The 24,932-nt window shown below is 39.6% G+C and overlaps 3 protein-coding genes and 1 pseudogene across 3 annotated transcripts; 2 read left to right on the forward strand and 2 right to left on the reverse strand.

Moving 5' to 3' along the window:
* Positions 1–747: 747 nt before the first annotated feature.
* On the reverse strand, positions 748–2,389 carry LOC135783745 (uncharacterized). Its single transcript, XM_065294483.1, has 2 exons — positions 2,106–2,389; positions 748–1,618 (listed from the first exon to the last, which is right to left on the reverse strand). The coding sequence occupies exons 1-2, from the start codon at positions 2,245–2,247 to the stop codon at positions 1,137–1,139; spliced, it is 624 nt and encodes a 207-aa protein (XP_065150555.1). The 5' UTR covers positions 2,248–2,389; the 3' UTR covers positions 748–1,136.
* LOC135783657 (uncharacterized) lies at positions 2,276–4,575 on the reverse strand. Its single transcript, XM_065294416.2, has 4 exons — positions 3,268–4,575; positions 2,945–3,088; positions 2,695–2,844; positions 2,276–2,395 (listed from the first exon to the last, which is right to left on the reverse strand). The coding sequence occupies exons 1-4, from the start codon at positions 3,634–3,636 to the stop codon at positions 2,276–2,278; spliced, it is 783 nt and encodes a 260-aa protein (XP_065150488.1). The 5' UTR covers positions 3,637–4,575.
* Positions 4,576–19,049: 14,474 nt separating this feature from the next.
* On the forward strand, positions 19,050–19,168 carry LOC135784386 (5S ribosomal RNA; annotated as a pseudogene).
* Positions 19,169–19,731: 563 nt separating this feature from the next.
* Positions 19,732–23,141, forward strand: LOC135783746 (G2/M phase-specific E3 ubiquitin-protein ligase-like). Its single transcript, XM_065294484.2, has 4 exons — positions 19,732–20,805; positions 21,892–22,064; positions 22,144–22,358; positions 22,434–23,141. Exons 1-4 carry the CDS (start codon positions 20,632–20,634, stop codon positions 22,670–22,672), a joined length of 801 nt encoding a protein of 266 aa, XP_065150556.1. The 5' UTR covers positions 19,732–20,631; the 3' UTR covers positions 22,673–23,141.
* The last annotated feature ends 1,791 nt before the right edge of the window (positions 23,142–24,932 follow it).

Genomic DNA, 24,932 nt, shown 5'->3' on the forward strand with positions numbered 1-24,932 from the left:
TCTTACGCTGCCCACCACACTGGGGTACATGGCAGGCCCCACAAGGCTTTGTGGATTTATGAGGCTTCATTGGTTTGGATGTCAGCGCAGGAGGCGGTGTGAAAGGTATGACCCCTTGACTGCTGGATGCCCCACAGAGCATCATGGATGGTCCCTGTGGCTGTGCAGGAACCACTACAAGGACAGGTGCATTTGACGCTCTGGGTGGAATGTGCATGGCCATAGGGGGTTTAGGTTGAATGGGCCAGTTCACAAACTCTTCCACATCTATCCTGCAAAAAGAAATCATACATACGATGATGAGTATAAATTATGAGAAATAATGGGTATGATTATCAATTTACATGGTTTGTTGTGTTTAAGTTTAAACCATTCAGCTGATGAATTCAGATATGTTCACATGTAAGCAATAAGGTATGAGAGGCTGTGCTGTATCGTGAATAAATAACGGCTGAAGCACTTGCCTCAAGTACCTTATTGCTTTTATAAAACAGTTACCACACAATATTAAAGTAAAAAAAATGTATTAGTGCATCTTTCATGAAGTTAAATCAGTAAAAGCATTTCTTCTGCTAGAAAAAAATAGTCCCTGACCGTGAAAAACAATGTTCCAATAAGTGTAATATGCATGAAAGCTCAAATAAAAACAACAAACTGTTCTCAAACTTTGTCTCATTCTATATTTATGTTGATACGTTTGGTTGCTAAGGGTTTTACAGCTTACCTTCGCTTCTGACCATGCCTTTTCCCAGCTGCATGACATAGGCTCTGGTACTGAACCTGAGGTCGATCTGGAGCTGGAAGGGATTCTGGCAGAGTAGGAGCTGCTGGCATTGGTTCTTCTGACAGCACTCTTTGGTGGGGTTTCACCTTTGGCATTACCGTTGCCCTGTAGTAAGCCTTCTTCTCTTCCCGTGCCATGAATGTAGAGATGGACTTGGCATTCAGATTGGGCAGAGGAATGGAGAGACCATTAAGAATGGGATCGTCTCGGACTCGGTCTACAATCCTTTTATACTGGCCCTTGATTGCATTGGTGATTTTAGTGGGGAAGGTGAGACGACTGGCAGGTGGCTGGTTTTTCAGCATCTTAATAACGAGGTAACACAGACGACTATCCTCATCACCTGGGCTGCCTAAGGGTACCTCATCCAAGAAAACTTTGTCTTCTGTGCGGCTCTGCTCTCAGGTGTATCAGCTCCCAAGCATCTGCCAAACAGGGTGTAACCCCACCTAGACTCATACCTTTTTACAAAGTTGGCTGCTGACCTGTCATGCTCATGCAGTGCAGCGACTGCAGTGGCAATCTTCAGCCTTAGGTCAGCTGGCACTAGGTTATGGTCACTGTCGTCTGCCAGTTCTAAAAGGAGCAGGGCAAAGGCTTCCACTTCCTCCAGCCCAGGAAGATGCAGATGGCTCTGAGTCATCAGCACATCCTGCATAGCAGGACTGTCCTCCTCCTCCACCTGTTCTGATTGAGTGAGGATGACATGTTTGTCACTGACAGCGTCCATAGGATCCTCCTCTGACTCTACACCCATGTCCACACCCTCATCTGCCAGCTTGTCCTCACTTTGTTCAGCCGTCTCCTCTTCTTCACGGGACTGCTCTTCCTCAACTGCAAATATGAAATGTACTAATTAACAGTGGGTCTAGGCAGTTACAACAACTAACAGTAGACTAATACAAAATGGCAATGCTGGAGTTCATTTGTTTCATAATATGTAAAATAAAACTACATCTTGCATACTTGTCATCGATAGAATATGCATCATATTTATAGGTATTTGATCACTTAGGGCCAGATTTCCTAAACAGGGCAAATTAGCATGCAAGCGCAATTCCAAAATTGTGTGAATCATTTAAAAATTCTCCTCCCAAAATGTTTGTGTCTGAAAGGGAAACTCCTAGAAATGCATAAGCAATAAGATCAGTCGCAAAAAGAACTAAACCCTAACCCTTTTAGCACTAATGATCCACTGCGCGTCTTTAGTAACTCCTGACATCGCTATTTACTGCCAAAATGATGGTTTGTGCTGGTGCACGCAGTTAGTAAATCTGGCCCTTATTATGTATTTATATTGTTATAATGCAAGATTGTGTACCTTGCTGGGCATAGTAATCCCTTGCAGTAAAGCTGGTTGACTGGCACATGGCATACTCTACTCCAAGGAGCTCCACCTCGTCTGGTTCCTTGTATACAGCAGGGTAGGGCATTTGGAGCAGCAAAGTTAGGCTCGAGGACATGCTCTTTACCGAAGAGCACCTCAGCCTGCTAATTCATGCGCTGAATCTGCTGCGGGTCCGTACACCACGTCTGCCTGCCATGACCACCAGCAACACGGAGTGATTCCATGCGGTTGTTCCACTGCACAGCAAATGCAATCAGATACACCTGAAAGACATGACCATTCATGTATGATTGTACATCAGAAAGTAATTTTGATTACAAAGTGGGCATCGCCCAGCAGCATGACATACAATTAGTCTTTTTTACACAATAGGCTATTTTGTGTGTGTGCATCTCATACACCCAGTTGATGCTATGTGAACAGCATAGAGCTCACACACGCACAGGAAATGAGGGTAGCGCCAAAGCATGGAGGATGCAGGTAAAATATGCCTATGAACAATGACGTGAAATCAATCGTTTTTTAAATATTAAAGCTGTTTATACTTACTTTATGGCATAACTCCACATCTCTGTGAGGGAATGGCATTGTACAGGTGTGAGTGCAAGCCTTCCAAGGAGTTACTGCCTCGCCGACACCTGTACTTTTTCAGGGAGACCCCATTCAGCACCACAACCTTCACTGACACGTACAGCTGTATGCCAGGGGGGTCCTTTAAAACAAACATTGCGTTTTTATTATGGTGTCTGTGAGTTTGTATGATTTTACAATGATTAGTTCAAAATAGTGTGTTCAAAGTAGTGTTTACCCACCTGCATACAACTTAGATGCTTGCTTGCAATTGCCCAATGAGAATCCACTGCCTGTGCTGATTTGAACAGGTGGATTCCATCAATGTCCAGGCCTGCAGGTCCCTTGAACTCCGTAATGAAGGACTCAATTGCTGAAGCTGTCTCCTGTAACAATCATTCCAATTTATTTAATGGAGTTATATCGCTTAAAATGTGAAATTTCAATAATTAAAAGTATTTCCCAAAAAGAAATATAGTATTGTGAGAACTTAGTTAATTTTAGTGAAGTATGTTTTCAGCTTTTTATACATAAAGATTATACATGGATTAATATTACACTTTACCTCAACGCCACGGGTGATCCGTCTTACATAGGACCTGATTTGATGAGGTTTAAGGAAGGCTATCATGTCCTCGTCTGAAAGTTTGGCGTACAACTCCTGGTTGCCCTTCCTGACTGCCTGGATTAGGAGCATCATATCGCTCTTGTTGTAGGCCAGCACTGCACCTGCAAGGGCACTCATGAACACCCCATACTTGGCATGGCTCTGTTTAATGACAACAGCATCCCAGCGGTGCAGCCAGTGTCGGATGTCCAGTCGGATCACAGTGCCCTTCTGCACCCAGTCCCTGAACAGATTCTCCAGGAAGGACGAAGCACTGTCACTGAAACAATACAAATTTTCAGCATGTGTTCCTTGTTTTTTTAACATTAAATGAATGACAAATTTTATCAGGGTATATGTATGTGTTATTGTCACAAGCCAGGGGCTGGCTGCTAGGATTTAAGCCACGCCCCTTCTAAACTTCCACCTCGAGGGGGTCCCCAAAACCAACCCAATGACCAGACAACAACGAGTACAGGTAAGTATAAAAATATTCTTTATTTGTTTAAATAGTTAAAATATACGGGGGCTTGGGGAAAGGGGAATTAAAAACTAAAATCAGGATCTGCCCTCCAGGGGGCCACGGCCAAATGAATGCCAGAGGGAAGGGGGGGTTTTGCGTCGGGGAACTGGCTCCCGCCTCTGGTTCCCTCTGCCCGTGGCGCGCTCCTCTTCCTTCCTGGAGGCAGAATAAATCACAATGAGTGTTGGTATGGACTTTTCCTGTCAGTGTACCTTCATTTAGCGCACGGCGGTTCGCCGCCTATTTCCCACACCTCCTTGCTCGTTGACTCACTCTCCTTCCCTATTCTCTCTCTCTCCACAGACTCCAGCTGGGACACGAGGACACAGTGAATCGGTTTCGAGGGTTTCTCTCACCTCCGCGCTGGTTACAACTCCCGGGTAGGTATGGCTCTCTTCACAGCTCAGTATCTCGGCACTCACTCTGACTCTCTTTCTCTCTACAGACGGCTGCTGGGATACAGGGGCACAGTGAATCGATTTCAAGACTTTCTCTCACCTCTGTGCTGGTTACAGCTTCTGGGTAGGTATGGCTCTCTCTCCACAGCTCAATATCTCCGTGTTCACGCTGGCTCTCTTTCTCTCCACAGACGACTGCTGGGACACAGGGATACAGTGAATCGATTTCAAGGCTTTCTCTCACCTCTGCGCTGGTTACAGCTTCTGGGTAGGTATGACTCTCTCCACAGCTCAATATCCCAGTGTTCACGCTGGCTCTCTTTCTCTCCACAGACGACTGCTGGGATACAGAGATACAGTGAATCGATTTCAAGGCTTTCTCTCACCTCTGCGCTGATTACAGCTTCTGGGTAGGTATGGCTCTCTCCACAGCTCAATATCTCAGTGTTCACGCTGGCTCTCTTTCTCTCCACAGACGACTGCTGGGATACAGGGATACAGTGAATCGATTTCAAGGCTTTCTCTCACCTCTGCGCTGGTTACAGCTTCTGGGTAGGTATGGCTCTCTCCACAGCTCAATATCTCAGTGTTCACGCTGGCTCTCTTTCTCTCCACAGACGACTGCTGGGATACAGGGATACAGTGAATCGATTTCAAGGCTTTCTCTCACCTCTGCGCTGGTTACAGCTCCTGGGTAGGTATGGCTCTCTCCACAGCTCAATATCTCAGTGTTCACGCTGGCTCTCACGACTCACTCACTTCCCTGTTAATCAGCAGACAAAACAGGTTATACGGTAGCTTACAGGGTGGCGGGCTTACGCTGGCTGGCTATGCAATGCGTCGATTGAACAGTGGTTTGTAATGGGACGCCGGGGACCAAGACCCTCTCGGCGAACTCGTTGGTTGACAGAGGGGCGAGAACGTCACGCCGGCACACCGGGTCGAGCGCTGCCCTTTCCTCGAGACCCGTTGGTCGATCGAAAACTGGACCGGGGCGCCCTTTCGTCGAGACCTCGGGCCGGCGGATCTCTTTCGCCTCTACTCTGTGATGATAAAAAAAGACACAAGTAAGGTAACAATAGTAGATGTGATACTCACACACACCGCCAATCGCACAGTGCTTCGCCGCCACTCTGTGATACTGTTAGACTGAAAACACACTACAGCATAATCGTACAGGTATTCTCTAGCGCCGTTTTTCCTCTTCGTCGTCCCGGGACGAGTGACTGAAGGCGGGGTTATGTCAGACAAGACACAGCACTCTCACTGCAATACACAGCATTACACAGCACCACTTCAAGTGAAAATATCTACATCCAAAGACTCACCCACCACGCTCAGTGCACACAATAGACACCCGTCCTCTTCCACTTCGCTCTGGGCGAGAATAGGGAGATGGTAGACGGCCTAGTATTTGTATGTTGTCGTCACTGTAGCTGCTTCCACACGAGAACCCTTCGGCTCACCCACCACGCTGGTACAGGGGTAGGGCCACTCAGTCTCTCTTGAAAACACTCCAAACGATGTATAGATCAAATACATACAAAACACCTACTTCAAGGGATTTGGTTACTCACAATTTCTGTCTTTCTTCGTCCTAGGTTGACTTCACGCTGTAATAACTCCAGATGCATAGACAGGGCGTTTTCCAGCCACCAACACCACTTTTCCACAGGTGTATACTCACAACAGTAAGTTTTCCTCTTCCTCCGTTTCTCTCATCCAACGTCAGTATCCGTCTAGTATTCCACCTATAAGGTCGTCGATATCCTCCTTAGCATCGATCTACGATCCAAACGAGAGAGAGAGGGAGCAATACAGCGATCCAAATAGCGGATCCGGCGAGCCCAACTCGGCGCTATGATACACATCAACACACAGCGGATAACATCAGCCAAGACTGTGATTTAAGTTGTTCTTAAATACTCTCCTGGTGTTACTCTCGTCCAATCACCCGGCGCTCCTGTTAATCACTCCCAGCTGTGTGTAATTTGGCTGCTTACAGCGTTCGCGACGCTAACGGATGTCCGGTGTTTTCTCTTACCGGTCCGGGCGGAAACATCCGGGCGGAACCAAACCTTCCCAATTTTTGGTTCCGCCTAAAAGATCGTCACTCCTGTGACATTATTACCTACCGAAAACAGTTGTTATCTGCATATATGACAGCTGGTGCAGGAGCCCTAGCTCGTTCAAAGCGGGCCATCAGACCTTTGGCCATACGTCTGTAGCACCCCTCAGACTCAGCTGCCACCACCACTGTGGTCAAAAACTGGCCCCACTCGTTCAGCACACTGGTGATATACTGCATGGTGCCCTGGCCATCACCATATATCTTCTTAAGGACCTGAAAAAAAAGAAAGCAGAACATCAATTTGATAGTTTCTATCAATAACCTGTCTGCCCAATATAATTTATATGAATTACAATGCATGTACATTTTGTATCCTCCACATTTGAACGCTGAACAGTGAGGCTAAAGTCAAACAATAGGTTGGCTCAAGTCATTTTAAAGTGACTAAATAAATATTAAGTTTGCTTAACTTCATGAATTGATAGAATACACATACCTTTTTGTGCCATCAATAGTGATGGGAAGTTCGGATCATTTTTCTGATTCGGATCTTTGAATCTCGTTCATCAAAATGAACGAATCTTTTTTTGAGTCATTTCGTTCTTTTCGTTCATTTAAAATATGATTACCTATAATTTCACAAATTACCCCAAAATAACCACTTATGCAAACAAATATGACATTTCTAACAAGTTATGAGAAATAAAAATCCTTATTTCATTATTTCTTGACACAAGCTCTGAAACATACACAAGAGATAGAAATTATTAGCTTACTCCTAAGTCAGTCCTCGTGTACAAGTCATGGTAATGCAGCCAAAGCCAAAATATAAGAAACGGAACTCCATATTTATCACATTTGTACGCCTCCTCTCGTGTCTAACTTACAGATGTTAGTTGTCAACTCGTCACTGTCTTACTGACTCTCTGTGTTCGGCCAGGCTGTGCCGTATGATATACAGCACAGGACCGGAAAGAGAAATGATTAGTTCATCATTCTCTCGAGTTCGGGACGAGTTCGAGTCTTTCGTTCTTCCTGTCAGCCTCATAGAGGCTATGCTGTCAGTACCGGAAAGATAAATGATTAGTTCATTCAAGTCTTGAGATCGGGTTCGGCCGGGTCCGAGTCCTTATGTCACGTGACCGCTGGTATATCACAATAAATACAACATTAGATTCGTATTATTGATTGCGTTTGAATGTATCCTATATTGTTTTATATTTAGTAAATTAAATACAAAATATGTGCAAAAACATTATTTGAAAAATAAAAGTTCCATCTTATTGAAGAACGAAAGACTCGGACCCGACCGAACCCGAAAGGTGAACTAATCATTTCTCTTTCCGGTACTGGTAGTGTAGCCTCTATGGGACTGACAGGAAGAACAAAAGACTCGAACCTGTCCCGAACTCGAGACTCAAGAGAACGATGAACTAATCATGTTTCAGATTCAGAGCCCATATATTGCGCAATGCGCATGCGCGGTCAACACAAAATGAACGAATCACTCTCTGAGACAACTCGGTAGTCCAGAGTCATATTAAAGATTCGTTCAAAATGAACGAATCGTTCATGAACGACACACCACTAGCCATCAATGCAGAGGATTTCTCCAGTAACACTGAGGATTGAGGCTCTGTACACAGACATCTTTTCCATCTCCATGATCATGTGCGCACGCCTCAGCACACGGGCACAAGGAAGGGGAGTCCGGGGCAGAGGAGGGGTGTAAGTACCAGCAGCTTTGACAAAGGACAGGATGCTCTTCTGAGACGATGCAGATCCAGCTGTGTGGGCTTCATAAAGCAGAGTCTGGTACAGGTCACAGTGCTCCACATACCACTCATCATGTCCCTGCTGCAGCAGTCTCTGGACTTTGTTCATGGACACACTGTTGACCCTGTCATTCAGAAGAATAACCACGCCTTTGTCAATAGCACGCTTCCCACACAGTATGGCAGGAAACATGCTTCTGATGGCTGGGGCCAAGTTCATCAGAATCTTGGGACTATGTGCCAGCCAAATGTACTGCTGAACATGATGACTGTCCTCATCTTCACTGTCTGCGTCACCATGTGTCTTACTCACTGCCCGCCTCAACTTTTCACAATGTGAACACTTCAGCTTCTCCGTCAACAGGGTGTAATTGTACTTCATCCCACACACTTGCCTAGCATAACTACCAAAGCCTTTCTTCTCAAGGTATTCATCTGGTGGTGCAGGGCAGTTGGAGCTAGGGCAGCGGATCTTGGCTTGCATCACACCAACTGGGCGCCAGAAGAAGACAGGGGTTGTGAAAAAGGCCATCATGTTGGACAGTCCTCCCTTGACAGAAGTAGGAATTGGGGGTGGGTGGAACTCCATCTTCTCCTTTAAAAGCCTTCTCTCCACAATCTCTCCTTTGGCATTCTTGTACTTTGAAGGCCTCTCAAACAGACCATACGTCTCATCATATTTCAGCCACTTGATGTTAGGAGGAGCTATACCATTGGCTTGTGTAGATGGAGGTGGATGCTCCCAGTATTTCTGCCAGCCCTCTAGCAAGATGCCACTGGTTTCTGAGGCAGAGGTGTCTACAGGGGAAGAAGGTCTTCCCTGAGATGTGCTGAGGCTGTGGGAAGAGTCCTGACTCACAGCTGGTGTGAGCTCTCCCCAGGTGGTCAGTTGTGTGGAGACCGCTACCTCAGACTCTTCAAGGACAGTCTCAGTAGAAAAAATCAGACAAAATGTATTAAGCACATTGCTTAAGATGTGAATATAATGACACACAAACATTATCACAATAAACAAAAGTTTGTTTCTATTTTCCATGTTATCAGATCTTATTTTAGATAACACAAATTATATTTGATATAAACATTTTAGTATAGAGCTGCTACAAAAAATATAGACAATAGTTATTTTTTATATATTTAAACATATCACATCTACAAATTAAATTTATTTTTGTATGTGTTATCTAAATGCCAACAAAGGATTTAGACATTAAATCTGTTGCACTGAAAAAGGGCAGCTAGCTTGATAAAATTCCTCACCCTGCTGAAAATTTGAAAGTGTGAAATACTAAACCTACTGTCATCATTATCAGTGCCATAAAATGTGTGATATTTAGGCAGTGTATTTAGTCAGATGTTTGAAATACATCAGTAAGAAAATGTTATATGAATTTTAAAATAAGAGTTGTGGTGTGTTAAATGTTAATTACCAGCAGCTGCCAACAATTCAGCATCACTGGCATAGTCAGGATCCTGCTGGAACTTTGAAACTGTAGATTCAGCCTTCTTTCCCTTGTCTTTCCTTGACTCCTGTTCATGCAGAAAATAAAGGAATTGTAAAAAAAACCCATAAGAAGTTGTATTGTACCACATAAGCACAAGAACTTACACTGTTACCACTTCCTATGTCTAAAACACAAGCTTTTGTGCAGAGTAAACATTGATAATTTTACTATTGAAGGTGCAATACATGTGCCTAACTGATTTACAAATGCACACATTTTTTTATAAACAAAACCATAAATATAATTTAATCTCAGTTAACAGGTCAAAGTTACCTCCAAGCGTTTGTAAAGATGAAAGGTGACAGGCGGGAACTCTCTGGCATACTGCAGCAATCGCTCCTTTTGCCACTTAATGAGATCATTCTGCTCACCCTTCTGGCAATATTCAGACAGCAGCCATATGACCCAGCCCACATCATTTTCAAGCAACCACCTGAAAGACTGTCCTGCATATTTGCCAAATGTGACAACTAGCTGGCCTTTCCACATTTCCCCTCCAGCTTCCTTTGCAGCAGCCTCTGCCTTTTCAGAATTCAGACAGCTGGGGTCTACTGCTTTGCTGGGGGCCATTGCCACACTCTTAGCTGCATCCGTACACTGCAGCTTGGCCTCTCCCTGCCTGTACAGACGGATGCATGGGTACAGGTGCTGTTTTTGGTGGCTGCTTAGCTGCTGTTTCAGTGCAAAGCTTTTCCCACACACTTCACACACATGTTCCTTTGGACCATGAAGCTGCATGTGCCGAGTCAGGTTGGACTTCACAGAGAAACTCTTGTCACAAACACTGCACTTGTGTCCCTCCACATCCATGATTTCTATCTGTTGTAATAAAACAGAAACAGATTCAGATTAGTTTCTTCTTTTCAAACTGTACAGGGGACTAAACACTGGAAAACCAGGAGATGCAAAACATGTACACAAGTAACAGTGCTGCTAATACTATTACTTAAAGTAGAACTAAAAAGGTATTTTGTAAAATAATAATCATAAAAAATACTACACAAGTACTGAGTAATCTTTATTGATGTTATCTGATTTACATTTTAATGTGATATTTTTATATGATTAGCTGAAAGTTCAAAAGGTAACGGTTTTATAATTTTAGACTATATTTTTGCTTGCCTTGTGTTGTCAGTGTTTTAACATGTTATTGACTGTTAATGGCTTATCAGTTACTATATGTTATTGACTGTTATTGGCTTATCAGTTACTATGAGACAAAATAGTTTAGATTAGTGGAGATAGCCGGACAAAACAGGCCTAAACTATTTAATGTACAGTATGTAGTCAGTCAATTCCAACAGGAAAAAGTGACAGTAGTACTAGCAATAAGTAAAATATACCTGTATTCGGATAGTAGTTTAGTCTTAATGTCCAGCCCTGATTGTGTTTGGGTATTTCCAAAGTATTTAATTTGAGTAAAATATTACAAAGACTCGAAGAACTGCAGTTAACGATACACGTTAGCAGTTAACTTAGATGGGCGATTATATTTTCCCTATTAATGTTTTTAAAAACTTTAATAACTTTGTAATTACTGCACGTAAATCCACGCAAATCCATACAAAAAGCGGTTAGAAAGCATTTATATGAATATACTGGTAAATATAGTGGACTTACCTCTTGTTTGCTGTAACCGATCAACTCAATCAACTGATGATGGTAGTGTTATTTACGCTTGTCACTCACATGATGCACTTAATATTCAAAGCATCGGCGCCATCCGATTGGTGGGTTGAGGAAGCGACCTGCTCAACAGAGCTCAGTGATTGGTTGGTTGAGCAGCTCAACGGCGCTCAATGATTGGTCGGCATAGGGACTTGGAGGAGAGAACGCCTGGGAAAGCCAGGTGCTGTAAGCAATTAATTATTTATGTTATTTTTATGTGAATGCATCCTTTCTGTAAGCGTTCGCTGATGGCATGGGGTTGCCACATTAGTCTTGAAGTGTCTCTCGAATTGTGTTAGCACTCGCTTACCACCACACCACTCTGAGCACGCCCGACTTGGTACGTTCCAGGAAGTGTCTGTGCCGGTAGTAGAGGGAGAAAGGCTCCCTCACGTTGGTTTATTTAATTATGGTTTGAGTTTAATTTATTGTTTGTGAGGTGTTTATTTTGAGTTTAAACCACCGAACAGCAGCTTTATGCTGACTGTGAGGTGGTTTTTGTTGTATTTAGTTATAATTAAAAAAAGATTGGACGGACGCATGACAAACAACACTGAAATGGCTGAGGAACAAAGTACTGGCAACGAAACTGGACTGGATAAACGACAACGAGCTGGACATGATTTAAATAAAGAAGCAACAGTGATTGTGAATTTTGAAAATGTTGAAGGAGTGAAAGCGGAAGATTTGATAAAAGCAGTAGCAAACATGATTGGACAAGGGAACATTCTGGTAATGAGACCACAAAATAATAATGAATATGAACTGATTTTAGAAAATGAGGAAATGTGCGAGGATCTAATGTAAGGACTAATGATTAAAGGTGTGCAGTGCAACGTAAGAAAGCTACAAAATAAAGAGAATGTTGTCTCTTTTATTCATTTGCCTGGGTACCTAGATGATAATTAAATTTTAGAGAAATTAGTAAGCTGGCAGGTTGTGCCAATCACAAAACTTAGAAGGAGAGTGTATCCGGGCACCGACATAGAGGACGGTACAAGATACGTGACAGTGCGTTTCCCTAAGGAGGTGGCCTCACTACCCTACAGCACAATGTTTGAGACTGCAGAGGGCTCCCAAAATTTTCTGGTGATGCACAGCCATCAGGTGAAAACCTGTCGGCTGTGCATGAGCTCGGAACACTTGCTGAAGGAGTGCCCCGAGTTTAAATGTTATTAGTGCGAGGAGCTGGGACACTTTGCACGTCAGTGTAGAGCAGTCAGGTGCCCGGATTGCAATGACTTTATAAACAAATGTGAGTGTTGGATGGAGGAAGAGGAAGGAGGTGTGGATAATCAGGTGCCCAGACATATGCATGAAAGGGATGATAACGCAGAAGAGAGAACGATTGAAGAGGGGAGACAAACGGAGAAACAGCAGACAACAGAGCGTAAAGGAGAAGAAGCAACGGCGGAAAAGCAGATAATTGAAGAAAAAGCAACTGAAAATCAAGAGGAAACGGTACGGGAAAAGGACACAGAAAGGACACAAATGGAGATATCTGAGAGTTTGGATGTTTTAATGGACAAAGAAGATAACGAGGAACAACGGAGTACAGCACAAGACAGCGAAAGAGAGGACGATAAAATGGAAGGAGCGGGAATAATGGACATACGGGAAAAAAGGCCTTCGAGGAGAAGAACAATGAAGGTAACGCCAAACATTGATAAGGCGCGAAAAAAGAAATTAAAGTCCCAATTGACAAGAGAAAATAGATTTGAGGTGTTAAGGCAAGGAGAGGAGATGGACTGAGATGATGGTATTTAAGGTTTCTATTTTATTTATTTTTCTAATGGCTTTACGATGTGTGACTTTTAACGCGAGGGGAATTTTAGATTTAAGAAATTTGAAAGAGTAACTGAACATTTTAAAAATCAGGACATCGTTTTACTGCAGGAAACAAACTGGAAAGATGATATTTTAATGGACTATCGAAAGAAATGGGAAGGATGGATTTTTCATAATAACGGTGATGGACAATATGGAAGAGGAGTCGCAATTTTAATGAAAAGTGATGTTTTTAAAGAGAGTAAAGTTTTATACAAGGATGGAAAAGGAAAATGTATGGTTGTAGATGTAAATTACGAGGGGAAGAAAATTGTTTTTGTTAATGTACATGCGCTGACGGAGGAAAAAGAAAATAAGGGTTTTTTCAATAATTTAAGAGAGTTTTTAAAGGATTATAAAGAAATTGTAATAGCGGGAGATTTTAATACATTTTTAGCAAACAAGACATGGCAGAAGGAATGGTTTTTAAGAGTGATATGGGAAGAAAAGAACAAAAACTTTTAATGGAAGATTCTAAAATGACTGATGTGTGGAGAGAAAGAAATCAAAAGGAAAAAAGAGTTTTCAAGACAAATTGTGATGAATTTTGTGTGTAATACGAGGATTGATTTTATTTTGTGTACAAGAAATGTGGAGAATTTTTTGGAAGATATTAAGTATGAGGAGACAAGTTTAAGTGATCACAAGTTTTTATTTTTTAACATAGATTGGGAGAAATTACAAAGAGGGCCTGGAGTATAGGTTTTAAACACAGAAATTTTGAAGGACAAACATTATGTTGAAAGCGTGAAAGAAATTATTGAGAATGAGAAAAACAGTGTAATGTATGCAGAAAATAAGAGAATATGGTGGGAAAATGTAAAGTATGCTATAAAAAAATATTCAATTGAATATTGTAAATTAGTGCAAAAATGTAAACGGTTTAAGGAGAAAGAATTGAAAGCAAGTCTTGAAAAAGAATTAAATGAAGAAAATAAGGACATTCAAAAGATCAAAGAAATCGAAGAAAAGTTGAAAGAAGTAGAGGAAAAGCAATATGAAGGAGCAAGATTAATAAGTAAAGCACAGTATATGGTTGATGGAGAAAAATGTACAAAATTCTTTTTTGATTTAGAAAAAAAGAAAGGGAATGCTGAAACGATAAAGGAGATAAAAGGAAAAAATGGAGAAATAGTACAATGCAAATGTTCTAAAAGAAATTAAGGATTTTTATGAAGATCTTTTTAAGGCAAGAGGAGTAGAGAAGAAAGAAAAACGGATTTTCTTAACAAAATTAAAGCAAAAGTAAGCAAAGAATATAAAGAGGAATGTGAACAAGAGTTTAGAGCAGAAGAAATTGAACAAGCGATTGACGAACTAAATAAAAAGAAAAGCCCAGGAATTGATGGTTTAGGAAGTGAATTTTATAAGTGTTTTAAAGGGATTTTAATAGATTTTAAAAGAGGTTTTTAAAGAAATTTTTGAAAGGGAAGAAATTTATGAAAGAATGCGGATTGGATTAATGAAACTCATTTACAAAAAGAAAGGTGAAAAGACAGATTTAAAGAATTATAGACCCATATCAATGTTGAACACAGACTTAAAAATAATTGCAAAGGTTTTAGCTGACAGATTGAAAGAATTAATGCCAAAAATAATAACTACAAACCAGGCTTATGCTGTTAAGGGAAGAGATATTGTGGATGTGACGACGAGTACAAGGGACACTATTTGGTATATGACAAAAGAAAAACAAGAAGGATATGTGATTAGTCTGGATTTTAAAAAGGCATTTGATAGGGTGGAACATGTGTTTTTATTTGATGTTTTAAAGAGTTTTGGTTTTGGAGAGAATTTTATCAAATGGATCAAGATTTTATATAAGGGTGCTCTGACTAAAGTTAAATGTAATGTTTTTTTATCGAATGCTTTTAATGTTACAAGATCAGTGAGGCAGGGTTGTCCACTCTCTGCCTTACTATATTCTTTACTGTCTGAACCATTAGGACTAGCAATTAAAGAAAACAAGATAATGGGGATTGAAAGTGAGAAAAGTAAAGGGTTTCAATATGCTGACGATACCACAATGATTGTAAAGGGGAAGGAAAGTGTAAAAGAAGTTATGAATGTTGTAAATTAATTTTGTAAAGGTTCAGGAAGTAAAGTGAACGAGGACAAAACTGCGTACATGAAATTTGGTAATGCTGCTAGTCTGTAAGATTGCTTTAAATTCTAAGAAGTGGGAGAAATGAAAATTTTAGGAATTCTAATGTGTAAAGATGAGAAGAAAACAAGAGGTGATGCATTAAATAATCTAATTATTGATATTGAGAGAAAACTGTACTTTTGGAAACTAAGGAATTTAAGTTTAAAAGGAAAAGTGTTGGTTTTAAATGTTTTAATGGTTTCTAAATTATGGTTTGTTTTATATTTAACTGAAATGCCTATGTGGACAGAAAAGAGGTTAAAGGAATGTTTATTACATTTTTTATGGAATGGAAAACCCCCCAGAATAGCACATAACACGATTTTAGGAGATATAGAGAGGGGTGGGCTGGGATTAACCCCCAGGGGTCCAAAAACGCGGGGACGCGTTTTGACGTGTTTTCTCCTTATCATAGCAGAATCAACTTAAAATACTCCATCATCAATAATCAAACACTTACGTGTTTGACATCATTTGAAACTCTGAAGGGTCCTCTTTAATTAGTGTACATTCACAATAACAAGAGATCTTTGTGTTTTTGTCAATTAAAGAAAATAAACAGGGTGCGCATTTAGACATTTCTGTCTCTGCCAGCTGTCTCTCAAATCACGTTACAAAAATCAGTTGAAACTCAGCGAATACTCGTCACACAAACATCATACACATATCCAAAGAAAGCCCGAAATGTCTACTTTTAAACAAGCTAATTTTAATCAAAAACAAATATTTCCTGTTTATATAATCTGCATTGAAGTAAAGAGAGTACCGTTTTTCCTGGCTGAGCTCATTATCTTTAATTCGGTCATGCCCACAGGCTGTTGAGATGGTAATGAAGAGACCAGCAGTTCCAACAATAATAAACAAAGCATAAAGTTTGATCAGATTTAAAGACTTTACCGCATGTTTGGATTATAACCTTTATACACACACCTGAGAAATATCTTCATTTATGTCTGGACATTGAGGAAGAGAAGCGTTTATCTTTAACGTTACCTAAGAAGAACAACAATGGAAGACGCAATGGAGGAGGATATATTCCTGAAGAAACTGTAAGTCATTTGTCTTCATTTATTTTTGCTATCATGTAATATGTTATGGTTTGTGCAGTTCAGCCTACATAAGCAACCTCAGCAGACTGCACGCTTCGGATTGAAAAACTTTCGCATTGTTTACAAACGAGTACGCGCGTGATCACGTAATGGCGGATTTCATTGTTACATGCTGTACAGTGTTAGACACAGTTATTCACTTTCGTATCCTTCATAGCAACTTTGAGTAATGCTGCAATGCTGTTTCTTTTAAGTGTGTGCTGTAATATGATTCCATGTTTACATGCTTATTTACAAACGAGTTTGCGTGATCATGTAATGGCGGATTTCATTGTTAGATGCTGTACAGTGTTGGACACAGTTATTCACTTTCGTATCCTTCATGGCAACTTTGAGTAATGCTGCACTGCGGGACCTGCTGTAATATGACATTGTTTACATGCAATGCATTCCATACATTGCGCTTTACACGCGACACCGTTTTATTATGAGCGCCGCGTTGCTTCCACGGAGACGCGAGCTCGCGCACATGGACATATGCGATGTGTTTTTAAAGTTCATACTCGCTTACAGAAACGCGTTTAAAACAGAAGCTAGACGATAAGGGGATGGGCATCTGAAAACAGTCATTTGAAAACAGCTTTTTATATATCATTGCAGATGTTTATCTGAGATACTAATTTAGTTTATGTGCATGATAGTTTATCTGAATGTACGTAGTGCTATCATTTACCCATCAGTTATGTATGTAAGGGTATTTCTGTGGACAGTTTATGCTAACAGCTGTTCATAACTCTCTTACAGGTCTGCATCCCTCTCATCAGTACAAAACTATGAAGTGGAAAAACATATTCACACTTTTTGGACATAAAGTTATATGGTAACATGAGCCACATGAAGTTTACAGCTCTGTTGTTTATCAGTTTCTTTTACAAGTTAAGTTTTTGAATGGGGTGTGTTTCCAAATAAACTGAAAATGTCCTACTGACCTTCATTTCTATTTTGATTATATTGTTAACTTCTTAATAAACCTCAAACAAATATAATAATATAATATTTTAGCCCAGTTTGTGCTGAACACAGTGGTATGAGACACTTGCCATTATTATGTTTTAAAGCAATTGAAAAAATACCAAATGTAAGAGCATGTCAGAACCTCTGACAGTGTCCCAAAATGGTCGGACCCCAGAGGGTTAATGGACATAGAGCAGAGAAAAAATAGTCTGAGAGTTAAAGTGGTCAAAAAATACCTGCAAGAAGAGAATAATGCTGAGTGGAAAAAAACAATGAAATATTTTTTAAACAGATGTGGGAATTTTAACATGGGGGATGACATTTTATGGATGAAGACAAAACTGTGGATGACGGAAAAATTGCCTGGATTTTATAAAGAGCTTTTAATTGCATGGGGGAACTTTTTACCAAAAGTTGATTTTAACCCCAGGAGGAGAGAATACATTTTAAATCAACCTCTTTTTTTTACAACATTTTAAAGCAAGACAAAGTGATTTATTATAAGAAGTGGATGGAGGTGGGAATAACAAGAGTCAGAGACATGTTATATAAAGTGAAAGAAGGATTTTTACCTGTACAATGTATTTTTGACGCAATGGATGAGGCAAAGGAAGAATACAGCAAAAAAGGAATTTTAAATGCATATGGAACGATTCAACAAGCAATACTGGAAAGAGTGGAAAACAGAGAAAATGAAAGTGAGGAGAAAGAAATGAGTAAATTTGGATGACAAAGTGTGTGACTTTAAGGAATGTACTATTAAGATGTTTTATTGTGTTTTTAGAGACTCTGTTTTTAAAGAGCCAATTGTGACTGATTTCTGGACACAAAAATTTGTAAATTTAAAACCTGAAGAAATGTGGAATAATATGAAAGGAAAATGTGTAGCAACAAGTCTAGAATCAGAAGAGTACATAAGACAAGACACAAAGTGGTGTTTACTGATTTGATTGTAAACAAGATAAGAATGGAACCTAGTGCAATGTGCAAAGTGTGTAATGAAAAGGAAGAAGGGATTTTACATTTGTTTTTATACTGCAAAGAGTTGGAAAGTTTTTTAAGCAAATGTAAGGATGTGATCAAAGCTCTTGAAGAGCGATGGAATGAAAATGAATTGGACTGGAATCAAATTGTGTTTGGATGGACAAAAAAAAAGTAAAAACAGTGCTTTTATAAATCTGTGGATAATGTTGATGAAAAGGGCAATATGGGAAAGGAGGATTGTAGCAAAAAAGGAAAAAACTGTGATGGAGGTATGGAATATCTTTAAGAGAAAATCTGAAATGTATCTTGAAAAACTGTATGTGCATTTTAAAAGTGAAGTAAATGAGAATGTGTTTTATAAGGTTTATACTTCAGAGGTTTGCTGTATTCTTGAGGACTTAGATTGGACTTTGCCAGACATCCATTGAGGTGATGTTATTAGATTTTTATGTTGTTTTTATTATTACTTTTTAATATTGTATGTATGTAAATTTGTGATTTAATAATGTGTATTGTAAATTGAATTGAAATGTTGAATAATTTTTTTTTTTTTTAAAGCACGCCCGCTCTCGTCTGATCTCGGAAGCCAAGCATGGTCGGGCCTGGTTAGTAATTGGATGGAAGACCGCCTGGGAATACCAGGTGCTGTAAGCATTTAATTAATTAATTATTTATGCATGTAATTTTTTACCGTGAATGCATCCTATCTGTAAGCGTTCGCCGATGGCATGGCGTTTGCCACATTAGTCTAGAATTGTCTTTCGAAACGAGTCAGCACTTGCTTACGGCCACATCACCCTGAGCATGCTCGTTCTCGTCTGATCTCAGAAACCAAGCAGGGTCGGGCCTGGTTAGTACTTGGATGGGAGACCGCCTGGGAATACCAGGTGCTGTAAGCATTTAATTAATTATTTATTCACATAATTTTTTTGTGAATGCATCCTTTCTGTAAACGTTCGCCGATGGCATGGCGTTGCCACATTAGTCTTGAAGTGTCTCTCGAATCGAGTCAGCACTCGCTTACGTCCGCACCACTCGGGCCTGGTTAGTACTTGAATGGGAAACCGCCTGGGTATACCAGGTGCTGTAAGCATTTAATTAATTATTTATTTATTTATGATTTTTTTCCATGAATGCATCCTTTCTGTAAGCGTCCGCCGATGGGATGGCGTTGCCACATTAGTCTTGAAGTGTCTCTAGAATCGAGTCAGCACTCGCTTACGGCCACACCCTCCTGAGGGCGCTAGAGAGCATTCAGGAAGTGAGTTGGCTGCAGTAGAGAGAGGAAAGCTCTCCCATTCTTTTTTTTATGTTTCTTTTTGGTTTGTATATCTTTTCCCATAAGTTATTGATTGTTTGTAGTACATTTTTTATGTTAAAACCACCTAACAGCAGCTTTTAGCTGTCTGGAGGGTGGTTTCATTTTTTGTTTTGTTTGTTTTTCGTCGTTGTGTTTGTTTTGTTCAAATGGATGGAGGAGAAACGGAATGGCAACGACAATGGATTTGAACATCAAAAACAAGGAAAAGTTTTGAGAAAAGGCATTACATGAAGGAAGCAACGGTGATTCTGAATGTGGATAATGCTAACGGAGTAAAAGCGGAGGATATAATTAAAGCAATTGCGAATAGCAATTTGATGGACAGACTACTGATAAATTGAGCATGCTGTGAGGTGAGAAAACTTCAAACTGGGAATATGTTGATTCCTTCATGCATTTGCCTGTTTACTTGAATGATGAAGAAATTTTAGGAAAATTAGAAGGTTGGTAAGTGTTGCCCATTTCAAGAATAAAGAGAAGGGCATATTAGGGCACTGCAATCGAGGATGGAACAAGGTTTGTGAGAGTGAGGTTCCCCAGGGATGTGGGCTCACTCCCGTATAGCACAAGGCTGGAAACAGCAGAAGGGCCACAATATTTCAGGGTGATGCACAGTTATCAAGTTAAAACCTGTCGACTGTGCATGAGCCCTGAACATTTATTGAAGGAGTGTCCTGAGTTTAAGTGCTATAAATGTGAAGAGAGGGGACACTTTGCGAGAGATTGCAACGTTGTTAAGTGCCCAGATTGCCAAGATTATTTAAACAAATGCGAGTGTTGGATAGATGAAGGGGAAGGAGGTGGAGAAAAACAGGTGAATGGGCAAATTCATAAAGGAAACAACAAGAGAGAAAAAAGAATAAATGAAGAGGAGAGACAAACAGAGACATTAAAGGAAACAGAAGATGGAAAAGAAATAACTGAAGAGGAACAGAGAATTGAGGAAAAAGAAGTAAGTGAGAAAGAAATAACTGTAGAGGAACAGAGAATTGAGGAAAAAGAAGTAAGTGAGGAGGAACACACACAAGGAGAGGACACAACATGGACACAGATGGAGATAACGGAGAGTTTGAATGTTTTTTAGATAAAGTGGACAAAGAGGATCAAAAGGACACAAGACAAAACAGCGGAAACGACGAGGGAGGAATGGAAGAAGCAGGACTTATGGACAGAGATAGATTTGGAAAAAGACAGACAAGAAGAAGATCAATAAAGGTAATACCAAATGTGGAAAGTGCAAGAAGGAAAATTATGAAAAAAGGACAAATGGAAAGAGGCAATAGATATGAGTTGTTAAAGGGGCTGGAGGAGATTAACTAAGACAATGGGTTTTAAATGTATCTTTTTATTATTTTTAATGGTTTTAAGTTGTGTGACTTTTAATGCAAGGGGGCTTTTAGACATAAGAAAATTTGAAAGAGTAACAGAACGATGTAAAAGTCAAGATATTATTTTATTACAAGAAACTAACTAGAAAGACAATGTGATGAAAGATTATCAAAATAGATGGGAAGGAGGTTTTAATATAATAATGGGGATGGAAGATATGAAAGAGGTGTTGCTTTTTTAATGAACAATTATGTTTTTAAAGCAAGCAAAGTTTTATACAAAGATAAGATGGGGAAATGTATGGTGGTGGAGGTTAAGCATAAGGGGAAGACCATTTTCTTAATAAATGTACATGCACCAACAAAAGTTTTTTTTTAATCATTTAAGGATGTTCTTACAAAAATATAAAGAAATTGAAATCATGGAATATTTAAATATGGTTTGTAGCAAATATGATATGGCAAAAGGAATGGTTTTTAAAAGCGATACAGGGAAAAAGGAATTAAAACTTTTAATGGAAGAAAATAACATAGTTGATGTTTGGAGAGATAGAAATGAAAGGAAAAAAAGGGTTTTCAAGAAAACAAATAGTTGGTAATTTTGTGTGTAAAACAAGAATTGATTTTATTTTATGTATCAGAACTGTGGAAATTTGTATTGAAAAAACTAAGTATGAAGAAACAAGCTTGAGTGATCATAAGTTTTTATTTTTTACAATGGATTGGGAGAGAGTGCAAAGAGGACCAGGAATATGGGTTTTAACCTCATGTCATTCCAAACCTGTATTAGTTGCATTGACATTGGTAACGAAACAACATTGGCCTCCATTGTAGAAATATTTCAAGATATCATCTTCTTTTGTGTTTCACAGAACAATGGGTCAGACCGTTTTTGAATGACATGATGGTGAATAAGTGATGACAGAAGTTTTATTTATTTGGTGGAATATTCCTTTAACCCTTTTTACTCCAGATTTCAGGAGCAGCATCTTTGCAAGAAATACACAGGTGCATAGATAAGTATGCAAGCTTGCTGCAGACTGCTGGATGTTTCGAGTATCCAAAAAGTGTAGAAGGCAAACAGGACATTGTGAAGGATTTCGTACAGTGGTACATAATATACAGAAATCAGTACTCAATACAACGGTATGTTTGTGCCTATTTTCAGAGCAAATTTTCACTGTTAATACTGTCAGACACTTTGTGATGAATGTTTGCCCTTTAGATTTAGGGATGGGCTTTCGACATTAGATGTCATCTATGCCCTGGAGCAGCATTCATTTGTATTCAAACCCTATGTGTGCTGTGGTGTTGAGAAACTAACACCTGAATCATTGGAGGCTATATTTAAGGCTCAGCTCAGTGAAGTAGGTAGCACCAGACGACAAGAAGAAACAAGAATACTTGGATACTGGAGAGACTATCTGCTGGACACTGGAGGTTAAGCCTTGAACATCACATTTTATTGTCATGTACATAGTTCATAATATTTAATTGCATCTATTTATTTTTTAGAACAAGAAACCGGGCTCTCCCTCCAGGACATCCTGATGTTTGCTACAGGACTGGATTCACTGCCTCCTTTGACAATGTCCCTCAACCCAGACTATGCTTTGAGAGGACCTCCAACTTTCCCATTGCCAGCACCTGTTCCAACACAATCAAATTACCAATGTCTAAAAGTTATGAAGACTTCAAAAATGCTATGGACTTTGGAATACAAAACTCCCCTGGTTTTGGCTTGCACTGAATAGGATTGGGAACTGTTTTCTGTTTGTTTTAAAACATTTTATTTTGAAAACGTACCTGACTTTATATTTGAGCCATGTTTTTCAAAGTTATGTAGTTCTCCACACCAGTCTCCCAGTTTTGAGGTGTAGACAAATTGCCCTGATTTTGTAGTTCTTCAAAGTTTGCCTGAAGCTGGTTATCTCCACACATACTTAGAGTTGGTTCAGCAAAAAAACTGGTTCAGGTCTTCCTGCGAGACAGGGAACCCATTAAACCCATGTTTCATTAAACCTTAGGGTAAAACAGATTTATACCATTGTATTAATTCTTGATAAGTTACTAAGTGTGATAAGCAGTATCAAAATCTAATAACTTTTGCAGTATTTTGTATGCAATAAGATATGTATTTGTTTTTCTGTCCATGCAGCTACATAAGTTAGTACAGCTATCTCAGCATACAAAGAATTTAAAACTTTCACTGTTCATTTTAAGGGAAAATGCTATTAAAGTTAATGATGACTGTGAGTAACAATCTGCAGTCTCAATTGTGTGTTTTTATGAGAGTGTAATTGCATGGCTTTGAAACAATATAAGGCTAATACATGCAGTACTTAGTCATCATGATATATACCAACCTGTGTGGAACAATGTATACTGCATCTGGTTTACCAGAAGGACACCGTGACTGATTAACTTTCCTAATGGTGTGGGTGTTCCAGATTTCTTTGGATTCATCAAGGTCTTTTTGTAGCACACTTAAAAACACAAAACGCACCAAGCATATGTGCTCATGACTGCCATTGAAGAGCTGTCTCTCCTTCAGGTCATTCAGAAGATCCATCCAGAACTGAGCCCTGCACGATTGAACCAACATTATGATAGTATATTAACATGCTTTAAAAAAAATTAAGTACTTAGGCTAGAATGCATTTTAGATGAACATTTTTAGTGGGAAGCTCAGCAAAAAAAGACTACCTAATATATACTCTAGTATATTAAAATATAAAGTCCATACCTTTGTTTTCTGAAATATGACCACCAGCTTTCAATTCTTTGGTTAGTGGTCGAGGAGCAATATATATGATTTGCAGCCCCTGCAAGATCATCTGTGCGAGTTGATCTCAGAGAACAGTGAATTGCAGCCATGATTCCATTTTCAGTGCCACAGTCTGTGCGAAGAAGCTTTGGTATGACCCCAAACTCACTGGTACATTTTAGATAATATTGAGCTATAACCTCTGGGTTATTATTGCTAGCTCCACAGACCAACCACATCACTTTCCGAGAGTAGCCATCAATGCAGCCACTTATGGCCAAACCATAGGGCTTTAATTTGTCATAGCCATCCACGTGCCAGACATGATTTGGCCCGAAGGAATGGTAAACCCTTCTGACAAACCTTCTTCTCGATCGTGGTTCAGTGCCTAATGGATCAAGATTTGCCATTATAAGCATTATATCTTGCCTTTTTACTGTAAGCTTGTGTTTTTGACGTAGTGTCTGACACATTGTACGCTAACCAAAATGCTGTCCAGGACTATTTAGCTCTTCAGCAATTGCTGCCTGAACAATCTCCAAAGGTGTGTAGCTTTTCCTCTGTACAATGACAGTTTGCTTAATTTATTCTTCAGAGTACGAAGGCTAAATCTGCGGTTATGCTTTGATGCCAGGATATCCAAAATAACACTGTAGCTGTGTCCATCTGTAAAGTACTTGAGAAGAAGATCATCTTCACTTGGACTGAACACTTGAACTTGGACTGAGGATTCTGCCCATTAAAAAAGAACAACACAAAAACTGCATTAATTGGATTAGCAATAACACTAATCATTAATCATTATGTTAATTTCTGTACTTGACCCATATGGCGTAATTATACATACAGACAAACTTACCTTGCTCTATTTCAGTCAGAAACTGGACATTGGAACCGCAAAAGCCACAAAAATTTATAACAGTTCCAAGCTCGTTTCCACAAAACGGACAAAACATTGCAGTCTAGGAAGACAAATAAGGAAAAATTATAATTCAGTTAAATCAAGGATTTCTTGACGTTTTATAATTAACACATAAATTTTTATTAGTTGAGATATTAAAACAGAAAAAGTATTTAGTTGACTTAAAACCAATTACATATAACTTACGCAACAAAATCTCTTTGCATGCCAGAGGTTTACTAAGTCATAATATAACCCCAGGAAATCTTTATTCAAGACGACACTGCCCCCTAGTGGTCGGGAGCATTTCCGTTGTGCTGTGGCTTTATTCCGTTTTGTTGTGGCT

The sequence above is a fragment of the Paramisgurnus dabryanus genome, chromosome 2 (assembly GCF_030506205.2).
Source record: "Paramisgurnus dabryanus chromosome 2, PD_genome_1.1, whole genome shotgun sequence".
Lineage (NCBI taxonomy): Eukaryota > Metazoa > Chordata > Actinopteri > Cypriniformes > Cobitidae > Paramisgurnus > Paramisgurnus dabryanus.

Coding starts and splice junctions, on each gene's coding strand:
- LOC135783745 (XM_065294483.1), bottom strand. CDS start 2,247: ATGTCCTCGAGCCTAACTTTGCTGCTCCAAATGCCCTACCCTGCTGTA. Junction 1,619..2,105: donor GGATTACTATGCCCAGCAAG/GTACACAATCTT, acceptor TCATATTTGCAG/TTGAGGAAGAGCAGTCCCGT.
- LOC135783657 (XM_065294416.2), bottom strand. CDS start 3,636: ATGTTAAAAAAACAAGGAACACATGCTGAAAATTTGTATTGTTTCAGT. Junction 2,845..2,944: donor AGCATCTAAGTTGTATGCAG/GTGGGTAAACAC, acceptor TTTGTTTTAAAG/GACCCCCCTGGCATACAGCT. Junction 2,396..2,694: donor TTCCCTCACAGAGATGTGGA/GTTATGCCATAA, acceptor CATGTCTTTCAG/GTGTATCTGATTGCATTTGC.
- LOC135783746 (XM_065294484.2), top strand. CDS start 20,632: ATGGACACAGATGGAGATAACGGAGAGTTTGAATGTTTTTTAGATAAA. Junction 20,806..21,891: donor CAAGAAGAAGATCAATAAAG/GTAATACCAAAT, acceptor TTTTTACTCCAG/ATTTCAGGAGCAGCATCTTT. Junction 22,065..22,143: donor AATCAGTACTCAATACAACG/GTATGTTTGTGC, acceptor TTTGCCCTTTAG/ATTTAGGGATGGGCTTTCGA.